Source organism: Osmerus mordax, chromosome 7 (genome assembly GCF_038355195.1).
Source record: "Osmerus mordax isolate fOsmMor3 chromosome 7, fOsmMor3.pri, whole genome shotgun sequence".
NCBI lineage: Eukaryota > Metazoa > Chordata > Actinopteri > Osmeriformes > Osmeridae > Osmerus > Osmerus mordax.
The window spans coordinates 11230064-11245651 of NC_090056.1; the positions used below are offsets into that span (position 1 = coordinate 11230064).

At 45.7% G+C, this 15588-nt stretch overlaps 1 protein-coding gene across 1 annotated transcript in view; it reads right to left on the bottom strand.

Annotated features, from left to right (window-relative positions):
* Positions 1–15588, bottom strand: part of LOC136945279 (cadherin-4-like) — a 165180-nt gene that overhangs the window by 9735 nt on the left and 139857 nt on the right. The window contains 5 exon segments of the mRNA XM_067239024.1: positions 3037–3199; positions 3202–3229; positions 6362–6534; positions 8119–8263; positions 11269–11424. Coding sequence (XP_067095125.1) covers positions 3037–3199; positions 3202–3229; positions 6362–6534; positions 8119–8263; positions 11269–11424 — 665 coding nt within the window.

Below are 15588 nucleotides of genomic sequence, written 5' to 3' on the forward strand. Positions count from 1 at the left end.
CTCAAAGTGGGGGAGGGTTAGAGAGAGAGAAAGGGCCAGCTACGGGGGTTTAGACAGCAGTGTGAGAGTGTGTGTGTGTGTGTGTGTGTGTTTGTGTGTGTGTGTGTGTTTGTGTGTGTCACACAAACACACACACACTCACACACAAACACACAGAGAGACACACACAAAGAGAGAAGCGGCTTTATGATGTCCCCTCGCTGTACTAACACGTGCTGTGTCCTGATAAGCTCGGAGGAGGAGGGAGTCTCTGTCTGTCATGTGTCTGTCAGGGTGGCGAGGGGCTGATCAAGGCTCCACAGGCTCAGGGAAAGACACCACGCACACACCACCAGCGACACTTGTTCCTTTCTCCTCGCCCCTGTCGCAGCCACCTACCACCACCTACACTGCCACGGAGGGGCACAGGGGACAGACTGGCGTTAGGGTTTCTTCATCCCATCACACGGCAACAGTCACCATGTCGCCTTGGGTAACAGGCGTGAAGGGAGTGTTGAGCCTCTTATGAGAGTGTGGGGATATCAGAGAGCAAAGCCAGGACCGAAGCTCTCACACAGCCATAATACCCTGCCAACACACCCATGCGTTGTGGTAACCAGGCCCTGGCAGATAAGACGGCTGTGTCACAGGGCTGGTTCTGAGACTCGATGACATTCCGAAGACAACAGAGACAGGTCCGGGTGGTCCAGACTCACTGCTTGGACCAGATAACACAGCAGGGTGTGTGTGTGTGTGTATGTATGTATGTGCTGTGCTTGTGCGTATATGTGAGTCTGCTCTTTGTTACTGTAATGACCAGGGGAATCATTTAAGCCTGTTCATCAAATAGTAGTGAAGAAAAACACATTCAGGGACAACAATCACCACTTCCAAACTCAGAGTCACAGCAACAGAACAACAGTAGCAGACTTGCATACTTCAGCAGTCCCTGACAAATCTGACCTTTCCCTCTCTCTCTCTCTCTCTCTCTCTCTCTCTCTCTCTCTCTCTCTCTCTCTCTCTCTCTCTCTCTCTCTCTCTCTCTCTCTCTCTCTCTACTTTCATTCTTTCTCTGTCTGTTTCTTTTGCTCACTCTCTCTTGATCTCGTTCTTTCAACTCCTCTCGTTCACATATCTCTGTGTCTTTCTTATTCTGCCTGCCACTGCATCTGACCCCTGCTGCAAATAAGGAGAAAAGGGGCTAAACCAAGCACTCTTATTAGGGGTTGGCCCTCCCTCCTGCAGACACACACACACACGCAGGCACGCACGCACACCCAATCAAACACAAACTTCAAATATTGTGTTATTGTGTATGTCATTAGTATAAATATCTTTGTCTTGTCAGGTATTGAAAACGTTCATGAATTTCATGCTTTTATTGCAGACAGACAGACAGACAGACACATTCACACATCAAGAACACTCACACTCTCAGACACATAAACACCACCACTGCATGTGAAAACTAGGCCAGCTTCAGATAGGATTGATTAAATATTAATGTCTAACATTAAAGAGGAAATTCCCCAAACTTTCTATTTCTGGGACACTTTGAATCGATTTATGGGCTTTCTTACAAATAATAAATATTTACATAATAGCTTGCATTAGTTTACGAAACAGCTTTTACAGAGCCTTCTCCTGTAATGGCTCGTTTATCTTGGGGGGCTCTACCCTGCAACCCCGACTTTACACTAACCCCACAGATAGGGGGCCGTAGTCATCAATATCCAACATAACATTGAACCCCATCTGGGGAGATGGATTGACATGCACTTAAACACCCAACTCTCCAGGAGATGACTTCAATCTCATACTGATCACTACCATCAATATGCAACATCATGCTGGAAGATGCTGAGAGAAGCAGCCATGACTGACTTTTGCTCCTAGTCCCTGGAGTGCATCCTTACAGCCTCTCACTGTCCTGCCTCCATCACTCCCTTAAGCCCCTGTTCCTTCCCCCTCTCTCTCTCTGCTTGTCCTGCTGTACGGGGAGCTGGTGTACCAACTCACTGATGAGCTGTGTCTCGAAGCATACTTAGCAGTTGATGCTAACTCATCATCATAAAGGCCTTAATGGCCCCCCGGTGAATGCTAAGGCTAACTCTGCTATGTACTGTTACTGTAGCCGTTACCATGACTAAGGACCTAATCTACCCATGAGGGCCACTGTTTGAGACCAGTTAGTGAGTGTAGAGTAAAAGTATGTTCATCATTGTCATTACTCTCTTCAGATGTGCTCTATCTTCCCATGTGCTCCAGCACGTTCTGGCACTCTCCGGCACGCTCCGGCACTCCCTGGCACATGTGTTGTCATCCCCGTTGTCTTGGTATTCTGTCTTACTCTCCTTCTTTCTCACTTCTCCATCTAACCTCTCACCGGGCATCTAATGATTATGCCGTGAGGCGCTCCACCTGTTATAAGCTGCTACTTGTAGCTGCACAGCTCTAAACAGCTGTACTAATCAGTCCAGATCGCCCCCTGGGGCTGGGAGGCCACAGAGCACCTTAACGACTGACCTTGGGTTAATGAGACACACGGCTATGCGTTGACACAAACACACGCTTGCACACAGAGACAAACAAACAAACAAACAAACACATATACACACACGCAAACATGAAGCAAGGCCACATCTGCTCCAAACTAAATGGATACATGGACCTCATTCCCTTCACCTCCTCCTTCACACTCTCTCCATGGGGGCTGATAATAAAGTGACAGTCCACACCCCCAGACAGGCGTTCTAAAGCTTTCCAAGCAGATCTTCTGTACTCTGTGAATACTGCATGTCATCATTAGGGACTTATTCTGCTGATAATATTTCATGACATTGGTTAGATATTCTTTACCACATCTAACTCTGCGGTTTGCACATTTCCTGGTGTGTCTTTGAATGCGAGAGAGAGATAAAGAAAGAGAGACAGATGGAGAGGATAGAGAGCGGTCTTGTTTGTCTTGCAAATGAGAACGCTTGTAGACAGTTAATTGATGATGGCAAGGTGAAAGAGACCCATTCTTGTCACACCGCCCTCCCTCTCCCTCTCTACTCCAATCCTATCTCCCTCTCTGCCTCTCTGCCTTTCTGCCTCTGTCCTATACTCACGGTTCTGGAGGTGAGCTCAGGGGGGTTGTCGTTGATGTCTGTGACGGTGATGATGGCGGTGGCCGTGTTGGACAGACCAAAGTTCAGGTTGCCCTCCATGTCAGTAGCTGCACAATGATGCTGTACTGGGACACTTTCTGTAGAGAGAGGAGGAGGGAGAGAGAGGAACACAAACACTGAAGATAAGGAATAAAAAACAGTAGCATTGCTAGTAGCAAAGCCCTCCTGAAAAAACTATACATGTGCGCTGTCCATGGTGCTGAAGTTAAAACCCCAGTGTCTCTGGGGAACACAGGACAGCGTGCTGGTGTAAGGAGCTGTCCATGGTGATGAACCCCCCACACATGCACAAACAAGAAACAGGCATGATTGATCCTTTTTTGCAAATACAGATGAACCAAAACATTGTGATCACCTACACAATGTGCTGTTGGTCCTTTGTATGCTGACAAACAGCTCCGACTCACCAAGGGAAGCACTCTACACACCTGAACACCATTCACATGAAGGCATGTATGTGGTCTCCAGTGATATTTAGGTAGGTGGCATGTGTCAAATTGATGATCAACGTTAGATGCTTCACATGTGAGGGGTCATCACGTTTTGGCTCATCAGTGTATATCTTCTTAAGGACAAATGTGGAAACATGTTGTTCCAATGCTTCGACATGGTTGATTGTTGGTGGAATGCTAATGTGATCATTCATATGAAACATCCTTAGACCTCCCCACAGTGTTCTACCTGCAGTACGTGACATTGTGCTCAACTAGGCAAAACAAAGCTTCAGGCATGTTTGCTCACTGCTCTAATAGTTTTTATGAATGATCAAGTCTATACAGGGATGCCAAAAACTAATGTGAGACCCACAATAAGGATCTGTTTTACTATTAGTTTTGTGTAAGAAAATAGGCTTTTAATCTTAAATTGCAACTATAACTGCCACACATGCCTGTGTATGTGTGTGTGAGTAAGGCTGTGAGAGCCTTCCCATCTCTTCTCCTGTCTGTCCCAGGGTGTAGTTAATAGGTTGCAGGAGGGCCGGAGGGCTGGGAGCAGGAACTGTCAGGGTAATGTGTCTCTTCCCTAGGAGTCCCAATTACACTCCCAGTGTCTTCCTCACCTGCTAATGACTGAGTAAATATCCCTATTAGGCTTAACTCAGCTCCGCTCACACCTGACCAGGAGCAGACACCGCTATCCACTTAACACACACAGACACACACGGACACACACACGGACGCACACCCGCTCACACACTTGTTATCTTGTTTAAGACAGTCTGTCTTATCAGTGTTATTGTACACGCGCACCAATCTCACTAACTAGACAAGTAAGTAATTATGTGGAATACCGGAGGGAGGTCCTTCCATCTCATTAGTCTACTGCACCCATATCCACACATCCACACACTCACACACACTATTCTGCCCATACACACTCACACACACACACAGGTCAATAAAAAGTAGAGGGAATGGAAGGGGCACACCTTTTCTCTCTTTAACAATTCAACCAACAGAGATCTGAATCAAACTCTGCCTAAACAGTCCAGTATGCTGTCTTCTACACTGTTTCATATTTATGTATTTATGCACTCATGTTTCTGCAAGGCAAAAGGGCTTTCTTATCTCTTCTGTAAGAAAGCACAGTAAAACTTTCTGATGCAAAAGTTTTTTTTTTTGTGAATCAGAGAATTGTGCAACATTGTGGGTGCATTTTTTTCATGGTTAGGTTTAAACACAGAGCAGGAGTGACAGGATGCAGACCAATGGAAGAGACCAGTATGGAGAGAGGGAGATACCAGTGTAAGAGAGGGAGAGAGACCAGTATGAGAGAGAGAGAGAGACCATTATGTGAGAGAGAAAGAGAGAGACCAGTATGAGAGAGATACCAGTATGAGAGGGAGAGACCATTATGAGTGAGTGACCAGTATGAGAGAGGGAGAGAGACCAGTTATAGAGATGGAGAGAGACCAGTAAGAGAGGGAAAGCGACCAGTAAGAGAGAGGGAGAAAGACCAGTAAGAGAGAGGGAGAGAGACCAGTATGAGAGAGGGAGAGATCAGTAAGAGAGAGAGTCCAGTGAGATAGTAAGAGAGATCAGTAAGAGAGAGAGACTAGTAAGAAAGAGAGAGAGAGACCAGTAAGAGAGAGAGAGAGAGAGAGACAAGTAAGAGAGAGAGAGACCAGTAAGAGAGAGAGAGACCAGTAAGAGAGAGAAAGACCAGTAAGAGAGAGGGAAACAGACCTGTGATGCTGCTGCTACAGTGTCCTCTTCTGTCTCATTTTAACTCTCATTTTCTTTGTCTTCTCCTCCTCTATCATTCTCACTTTGCATCACATTTGGTTTGATGTCTTCATCAATCTTATTTTTCATTTCTTCTAAATTACATTCTAATTCATGTTTCAAGATGTCACTCATGTCTTTGTTTTCTCTCCTTCTCTACTACCCATGTGTCTGTCTTTGAGAGTGAATATATATAATGGCAAGTCTCTGACTGTGTCAAAGGCATTCTCTCTCTCTCTCTCCTCTCTCTCTCTCTCTCTCTCTCTCTCTCTCTCTCTCTCTCTCTCTCTCTCTCTCTCTCCTCTCTCTCTCTCTCTCTCTCTCTCTCTCTCTCTCTCTCTCCTCTCTCTCTCTCTCTCTCTCTCTCTCTCTCTCTTCTCTCTCTCTCTCTCTCTCTCTCTCTCTCTCTTTCTCTCTCTCTCTCTCTCTCTCTCTCTCTCTCTCTCTCTCTCTCTCTCTCTCTCTCTCTCTCTCTCTCTCTCTCTCTCTCTCTCTCTCTCTCTCTGTCTCTGTCTCTGTCTGTCTGTCTCACGTACACACACACCTGATGCCCAGTAGTCTCAGATGTTTGGTAATGGCTCTGTCAGTGTTGACAGTTGGGGATGAAGGATTATTGGGCAGGGAGATCTTTACTAAGTTGTCACTGGTGCGTCCATGTCGCTGGGAGAATAAACATGTTTGGATCCTGTCATAACATGACAGCTCTATAAACAAGGTGACCGCAAAAGGGACCATTTAGACTGAGTCTTTGTGCTTATGTGTGCGTGTGCACGAGTGTGTGTGTGTATACTGTATATATATAGATATATATGTGTGAGTGTGTGTGTGTTGGGCTTGCAAATAGACACATTAAACAGATTCTAAAAAAGACAAAGAACCTCCAGTCAGCAGCCTATTCTGGTGCAAGGATATTACTTTGCAAGATCCGCAAAGAGCCTTATGATGCAGGAAGTACAGGACAGTGCATTATGGGTACAGGTTTACCTCTCGGTCCAGGCCTGCTGCCACGGTAACGATATCGCCGGTCTCACTGTTGATGGTGAACATGTTGGGGATGGGGGTGTGGGGCGTCTGGGACAGGATCCGGTAGCGCACCATCCCGTTAGCCGTCGTGTTGTCATCAGCATCAAATGCTGACACATGCATCACATACGACCCTGACAAAAACAAGGCAAATATAGTAGATTATTATTATACACAGTCGGGTATAGACACACACATACACACACACACAAATGCACACTACCCGACAAGTACCTTCTCTCCTCATTAAATTCACTGTCTCTCTCAGGTCTCTGCATCTCCATCCGTCTTTATCTCCCTCTGCTGACTGTCTTCCTAAGTTGCTCTATCTCTCTATCTCTCTCTCCCACTCTCTCACCGGCCCCTGTCTCCTCTCCGTCTCCCTCTGCAGCCGGGGGTTTCCAGACCATCCTAATTGGCAGAGATACTGATATCATCCTTGTGACAGCCTCTGTCTGAGGATAATTGTAACCACAGCTCCCATTTCAAACTTCATTACATTTCAAAGCAACATTTGTCAATGGCTCAGAGAGAGCAAAGGAGGGTTACAAAGGGCTCCGGGAGGAAGGAGAAGAAAGACATGGAGGAAGGGATGAAGGGGAAAGGAATGGAGGAGAGAGGAGGAGAAAACACTCCATGTTTGGTTTGGTTCCAAGTGAGGAGACCATCAATCTGTCAGCGATCTCTCTCTCTAGAGATCGAAAGAGAGAGATGGAGAATCACACCGTGTCACCAATCGCCTGGGTAATTTCATTACGAAGCACTCTTCGGGGGCTTAATGTGGACCCTTTGTATGGTCGTCCTGCTCTGTCCCTGACAGGATTAGGTCCCTTTAATGACTCTTTAATTTGGAAACTAATTCAAGTCTGTAATTGGCTTTCCATTGAAATCACTGGAGCTCTAAATTCTTAAACCCTTTTTTATGATTATTGTTGGCTGAATGTCACACATGCTGCCACAGAGGTTCCCTGGAATGTACATTGTGTGTGTGTGTGTGTGTGTGTCTGTGCAAGGAGATGGCGGTTAGGGAGTGGTGCAGCACAATAGCCTCTGGATAAGCAGAACGAGAGAGACGGAGAGAAAGTAAGGGATGAAGGCTGCAGAGAGCACCTGGAAACCTCTTCACTGCATCTCTGGTGTGGTGCAATAAGCCTTGGCTCATCAACCACACACACACGTTCACACATTCACTCACACACACACACACGCACACACAGACCTCATCTCCTGATGCTTCTGCTGTGAAACAACACCTAAAATGAGCCAGTGGTATGACTGCGAGGTACATTTAATCCTGCATATTCCTTCTGGCCACAGCATCACATCTTTATGGGCAGCACTACAACAGGCTCACTGATGCCATCCCTCTGCCTTGGAGATCCCTACAGCGGAATGGAGAAACGTTCTGATGCCAGACAGATTCACTGGTACTCCTACTTTTTAATGACTCCCCTCTTTTCTACACTGGTCATTCATTGGTCCCTCCTTCACCTTCATCCCTCATTTCCTTTCTTTTATTTCCCTGTTTATGTCTTTCAGGCACAGTTTCCTTCTTTTTATTATTACTCAGTCCAACCATCCCTTCAACCACTCATCCCTCCCCTCCCTCCCTCCCTCCCTCCCTCCCTCCCTCCCTCCCTCCCTCCCTCCCTCCCTCCCTCCCTCCCTCCCTCCCTCCCTCCCTCCCTCCCTCCCTCCCTCCCTCCCTCAGGCTGTACCTGGCTTGGAGCCTTCATCCACAGAGCCATTGTAGACCTGGTTCTTGAACTCGGGTCGGTTGTCGTTCATGTCGATGACATAGATGTACAGGTCTATGGGGTTCTCCACCTGGTTCCCGTTCATGTCCACAGCATGGGCCCGCAGCTGGGGAGGACACAAAGAGGTCAGAGGTCATGAAGGACAGAAGTTTGTGAGATTCTTCAACAGTCAGACATTTCTTTAATGACTTGCCTAGAACCACTGTATGAGCAGTATATTTTCAGTGCACATTGTATATTTCTTTTTGGAGTTTATGACTCTTTTCTTTATTTATTGCTATAAGTAACATTGACATTGGCACCCAGCCTTGGGGTGTGTAGTATAGAGAAAACAACACTTTTATTCAATGCAGACAAAGCTACTTATGCAATCTGACTTTGTTTACAAAGTCAGATAGCAGCCCTATGTGTCCGATAAGCCATTCCTTATGTACCTATTGTTGTTTTATCATAGCAGTGAAAGTCTGAACTCTATCAAACATAGTTTTACATGTATACTGGCATTCAACCAAACCTACATTCCTCCCTCCCCCATCTGTTTCCACTCAGGGGAGAGGAGGAGAGCGAGGGAATGACATGAACAAACAATGAATAAGAAGCAGGCAGCTTTCCGTGTAGCAAGGTGACTGCCATTTGCAAAGCACACAGAGCTAAGATAAAGGTCAATAGGCCATCCTGCTCCCAGAACTACCACCCCCACAATGCTCAGCAGATCTGCACAGTTAATGGGATTCAGGTGCAGCTTAGAAGGCCTCTCTGGCTTATTAGTTGGGAAGCTAGCTGTGCTTTTTTAACACACACATAACAAAGCTCAAACAGTTGGGACCCAGTATTGCAACCTTGACTACACCTTAGGGTAGTTCTTAATATTGCTACAACAGTAAAGGCCAAATTCTGAAATATTCTGGCCAAATAAGAAGAAAACAACCCAGTTGTAAGCACACCCTCCAGCTTCAATAACATAGCACATAGTGGAGGAGAAAAAATAAAGGAAGGTTTATACAGTTTCCTGCTTCCAACTGTACCAACAAAGCACTCTTATCTCTGCTACACCTAATCCTCACAACTTGTTCATACAAATAAGGCAAAAAAACTAACATCACAAGAACTTGCTCACTTTAAAATACCTAATGTTTGTCTCATAGTCTTAGATCTCAGGCCAACATTTTGTCCAGTTTGTTTGAGCAGGAATCCTAAAATCTCTTAACCTCTCTACAATATCACAAACGCAGTTAGTCGATCTGAGATGCTGGCTGGTTCCATCAAGATCAATAATGACGCCAACTCTCGGATTTCTCACAAAGTTTGGACATGGAATTAATACTGAAATCAATATGGGCTGACAAGCATGTGCAGGGATTTTTCCCTTTCAAGAAATGTGCAAGCAAAATGTTTGGATGAGAGCCGTAGTAGTAAAATCAAAATAATGTAACTGGGTTGTGAGGGAAATGTTGAGATTTCTGAACAGAGTGGTCTGTCTTCACAAAGCTTGTGAGAGGGTCAAACAGCCTACCAGATGAAATACATATTTTATGCAAAAACAAAAAAAGGATTCTGGGTGACAGTTCATGCAGGGTTTATTCAGGGTGCTCGTGCCTTTTGGGCATTTTAAAACGGATGTTATTTGAGAGGAGGACACCCAGAACCCTGATTCTATCACCATGTTGCTAAAAGAAAGGCTGGCTAGTGTTTAACATTTTAGAATCTATGTAGATCACTCTCTCTCTCTTTCTGTCTCTCTCACTGTGACTGTCTGCTTTATTTAGTTGTGCACTGGGGCACTATGGGCAGTTCAAAGGGACAGCCCCCCCCCCCCCCTCCAAACTCATCCCTATCTATTCCTACCTCTCTCTGTCTCTCTGGACAGGCTGACAGTCAGCTGGCATAAATAGTTTGTAGCCAGGGAGGCTGTCGGGTGGTGACAGGAAATGAGCAGCATTTCCCCCAGAGCTTCCTGTGCAGTGGCAGGTAAATATCCTCTTCGATCTCTCCATCCCCATCCCCGACCCCCCCCACCCCCCCTCATCAGTTTCCCTCCCCTCTTGTCTTCGCTCTGAACCTCACAAAAATTGCATCTCCGGGTCTCCGTGAGGTTAATTTGACTTTACTTTTTCCTGTGTATTGTCTGATCTGGTCCTGCACCCAATATCCGCACACTGCCAACGTACCACGCCACCCCACTGGCAGCCTGGGCCTTATCTCCACCCCCCACCCTGCCCCCTCCCCATTCAATAACAGCAGGAGTCAGAGATTGCCGCTGTGTTTAAAGAAAGCTAAATGTAATTCAGGATCTGAATTAAAGTTATTATCTTGAGAGTGGAGGGACAGGAACAGAAGTCAACATGCATGGAGCAACATTTGGCACATGGCCAGCATCCAAATACAGATAACACTGGAAGTAAAACAATGCTGACTGCTGCTGCTTTTACAGTTCTTTTGTCCTCAAAATGTATCTGATTGGACGGGCTGCTTTGAACAGAAGACTTGGGAGATAAGAAAAGTTTAGCTTTCTTTTGTCTTTGCCCAAAGCCAGTTCATTAAATAAATGCCCAATGTTAAATATCAACCTCGCTGCCAAGTATCTTTTAGAAATTCATCCCCATGACCTCAGTGTCCAATCCACACCTCAGAGGCCTCTCTATTTCAAATCAAGTTTTGTTACTCATCTCAGTTGAGTTTCTGCCTCAGTGGGACGGGTAGGAGTGTCCTGTACACACAGACGACTCCATCTCCTGCCTCTGTTCTCCAGAGGCTTATCTGTTCTGCCCTGGATGCTTTTCCTCTGCAGCCAGCAAGAGGGTCTAACTCAGGCAGCCGGCACCAAGCCGGGGCCTTTCCTAGAAATCATCCCATGGATCCTACATTCTCCTAGGCATAAATCTACTCAACCCCAGCTGAAACAGTGGGGCTTCCAGGCCCTGCAAAACTGCAACTTACATTCAAATAAGAAAAAGAGAAAGTGACCTATGAGCCAAATGACCCAAATTCGTGCCAGATTAAAGTGATGATTTTATAGTAATGAATGAATGAATGAATTCTATACTATGTACGTATTGACGTGTACTTGTGTGTACGCATGTGTGTGAGCGTGTGTGTGTATTTATGTCTCACATGGTAGGATGAGCGCTGCTCGCGGTCCAGAGGTTTGGTAACAAACATCTTCCCAGCCACAGGGTCAATACTGAACACCTCGTTGGGGGGCTGGTCTGCCCCCACCCCTGTGATGCTGTACCGGATCGAAATGTCCCGGTCCTGGTCCGACCGGATCTGCAACACAACAAACACACACACCAAAGATATCACAACACACCACCTTTCTTTGCGCATGGCTGTTTGTGCTTCTCCACTAACCACATTCAAAGCTCGGTGCTGTTCACAGTAGTATGTGGCGATGTTTCAAATACAAATCCAGTGAAACAATGCCTTCCGTACACACATACACTCACACACACACATACACACAGACGCTAGCGCGAAAACACACACACACACACACACACACAAACACACACCTACACACGCACCTCCTTTGTGCAATTTAATCCATTGGTTTAATATGTAAGTTGTTTATTATTCCAAGTCCAGTTCATGATATAGCAGCTGGCAGTGCAATGCTCCTTTCCAAGCACAATCATTGCAGCAATCAGAGACTGTACATTATTCATCTGACAAATACACACAGGGACACACACGACCATACACACACACACATGCACACACACACATCCATCATGGCTTGGCACTCCCAGCCCTACCCAAGGATTTCATTACTGCTAAAGTACGGCACACGCAGAACGCATTCCGTTTGGCAGAACTGGAGTGCTTCAGGAAAGAAATTCAATACATTTCAGGGGAGGAGAAATTAAATCAACATACATTTGCAAATAACGTTTTTCATCTCCTCAGTGACTTAGACAGTTGGAGTTTTAAAGACTCACTGGATTGCTGTTGAGAAAACTGGTACATTGTAAGAAGAAGAAAAGATAAATATGTGAATGAACATGGAGAGTTATATTCTTCTGCGCTGTAATTAGGGAAGTGACAGCAAGCTAAGGGAGAATAAACTGTTTCTGAGGAAACAAAGATAAACTGCTGAAAATAAAAGCCTATGACAAGATTCACTTCAAAAACATACCATACTTACTGTACACGTTCATCCAGCACACACACACAACACTGAGCTGGAGAACAGTGAAGAACACAGCGTGCTAGGATGAAGCGTATGTGGGAGAGGTACATGATGGCCTCCAGCCTCCTCCTGCTTTCCAGAGCAGATAAAGAGCTATGAGGTGTGTTAAGTGCACAGCCAGGCCTGTGATTTGGCCTGAAGTGCTCAGTAATTGGGACTCATTTCGGGGAGTCTTTCAATTTAGCGCCCAAATAAGGTCCAAGCCTTCAATCTCCCCATCTCCCTCCATTAGAGAAAAGAGAACCAGCATAGTCCAGCTATTTCAGCAAGTCCAAGTAACACCCCCCCCCCCCCCCCCTGCCCCCCACAAATATATATATACACACTCACACACACACACACACGCATACACACACACACCCTTCCTACCCTAGAGACCAAACTCTCTTCTCCAATCAGCAGTTATTTCAGGAGAGGCACATGAGTGCCCCTAAAGAGAAAGACTCCATGAAAGTTGTCTCCATCTTTCAGCACTCATGGCACCAATTTGCCAGTGCGTTTGACATGCCAGGCTCCTGCCCACCAAGCGCCTCGCTGGAGCCTAACAAGGAGAGGGAAAAGACCCACAGCATCAGGTGTCATCTACACTAGATCTGGCAGCACAAAAACACCCAGTCATCATCATCACCATCATCACCCGACACTCCAGTCTTCTTGGCTTGGTTGTGGAGACGTTGGTTGGTTAGAGCCTCCTGCAGCCCCCATCTCATCACAAGGTCTGCGGCCCAGCACTCAATCAGGCACAGAATCTGATACATTGTGGGAAACATGAGCTATCAGGGCAAACTCAAGGAGGGCTTTTAGAAACCACCCTAACACAGTTTAGAAATGCATGTTTGTGTGGGTGTGTGTGTGTGTGAACTTAAAATGCTCCTTAGGGGAATTTTATGATCACCTCTTATGAGTTCAGTGAGATACTTGCACACGGGTTTGATAATATGAATACAAACTGCTGGCATTGGCTAAAAGTGCTTGAAAGGAATACCATCTTATGCAAGAAACAGAATAGAAACAGCAAGCTAGGATGACCTCGCCTCGCCTCTCTCAGCTTCTCCTCCATGTTGTGTGTCAGGACAAAGACATTGACTTTAACTACTGCTCCTGATGTGATGTCATCCACAGAGCCACTCTACGGACACATACAGTATACCCTCTCACTGTCTTTCTTTCTCTCTCTCTGTCTCTCTTGCTGATTTTCACTCACTAGGTCTTTTCCTCTATTTTAGGGGGTTTCCATGAGGACAGAAATCGTGCCTGAAAAATGATACGACTGCATCACTCAGAGCCATATAAATCCTTTCCCAGTTAGGAAGTGATAGCGCTCCTTCATTTCCTCTGGATTTGTCCCACCCCCTTATTTCCCAGTCGCTTCCAAATGCTCCTGCTTCGGGGGGGAAAATCAGCTGCATATTTCCAATCCAGCCAATTAACTCTCCCTCCCACTATGTTCACACAACATCAGCGGAATACTAAGACACTGCCAGCATCATTACAGTCACTGGCTTCCGGCATGTGTTTGTTTGTGGCTGTTTGTGTTCCACATTCTGTTAGCGTTCTATCATTCTGAAGAACATTTAGCAATTCATCAAATCAAGGAATCCAGGACAGATTTGTAGTTTAGTTTGGAGGTTCCTTTTTATATTTATTTCACTAATGCGAAACTATTTGGTTGGATTTTCTTTCTTTTCTTATTGTGGTAATCTTTGTAATTGCTCCTCCCTTTCTCAAGCAGCATGACAGATGGAATGTCACCTATGTCACCTCACTTTCACCCTGGCCTCCCAGATGCACGTACAGTCGGACACATACAGACCCACACAGAAGGACGAAATGTGGTGAACAAGAAACATCCCTGTCTATCATTCTGGCTTCCATGAACAATGGATCAGGAAACACATTTGTCTCCTTGTATCTCTTTCTCTCTCACACATGCAAACACACACTAAAGTATTGGATACTCAGTAGTTCTATGTTGAGTAATGAATGGTAAAGGGATTCATTTTAAAATACTTTAATAATAAAAGGCTATAATAATAATAGAACTTTTCATTTTTTTTGTTCTGAATCGTCTTTATGAAAGAAGTGCATGAGTGTGTCTGTAGAGAGTGACAGAGAAGAAAGTGAGAGTGAAAGAAAATGATAAAGAGAAAAAGTGAAAGAATTAAAGAGAGAGAGAGAAAGAGACAGAGACTGTATCATCCCTCCCCAGAAAGCAGGCACTGGCTAAATGACCTATTTGTCGACGGATCAAAGCAATTCCCATCATTACTGACAACTTGTCTGGGTCTTAAGAAGATCTTATCGGTGAGCTTAGCTCCCTTCTGCCAGAAAATAAATAAATAAAACTCAACCAAATGAGAAATGATAATGCCAGCGTGTCTCCTGGGACAAGGTGGCAGAGGAGAAGACAAGGAGAAAGAGGAGGACTAATATAAACCCTGGTTCCTGCTACCAGGCTAGGTTCTGGAGTCTCAGGAGAGCAGAGGAGAACCCTGTCAACATGTCTCCTACGGACTCCAAACATCAGCTGCTGGAGTGCTTGTGCCCCGTCTTCTTCTGGTGATGTGGGTGTTTACAGTCACCTCTGAACACTGAGGTGCACTTCCATCTACACGACACAGGCATGTCTGTTGAAGGACTAAGCAACTGCAAGTGGCTATGGCAGTAGCACAGCCCTTAGCAGTATTAGCTGAGGAGGGTTGCTTTGGAGTTGCTCTCCTTGCAAGGGTTGGCTTCAGCAGGTTCAGCTCAGGCTGTTTGAAGATGAAACCAGTTCAGCTCAGGCTTGCTGTTTGAAGCCTGGGCAGGGCAGGATGTCCCTGGTCTGTGTGATATTGGAATGCTTAGTGCATTCTGCCATTGTGTGTGTTTTCATCTCCGGTACAAGAGCCCTTCTGAGCCCTGCCCACGCTGTAGCCTTCTCACTAGGGCACACTGAGACAGAGGAGCATACTAAACAATGGAAGGTAATGCACATATAAAAGCCAACCGTACACATACTCTCAGGAAGAAAAAGACTTACCACAAGACTCACTCTGACATGGGGAGGTGAGTGTAACTATGGCAACAGAAAAATACATCTAAACATACATACACTCTACGAACATACATTCAGCCCAGGAGATGAATGACAGGAGCTTTTCCAGTCTGGAAAACATGATAAACATCAGAACATGTGCAGAAACGGCCGTACAAATGTTTTGCAGGCCATTGTATGTGTCCGCTCTAGAGAGAACTAGAGC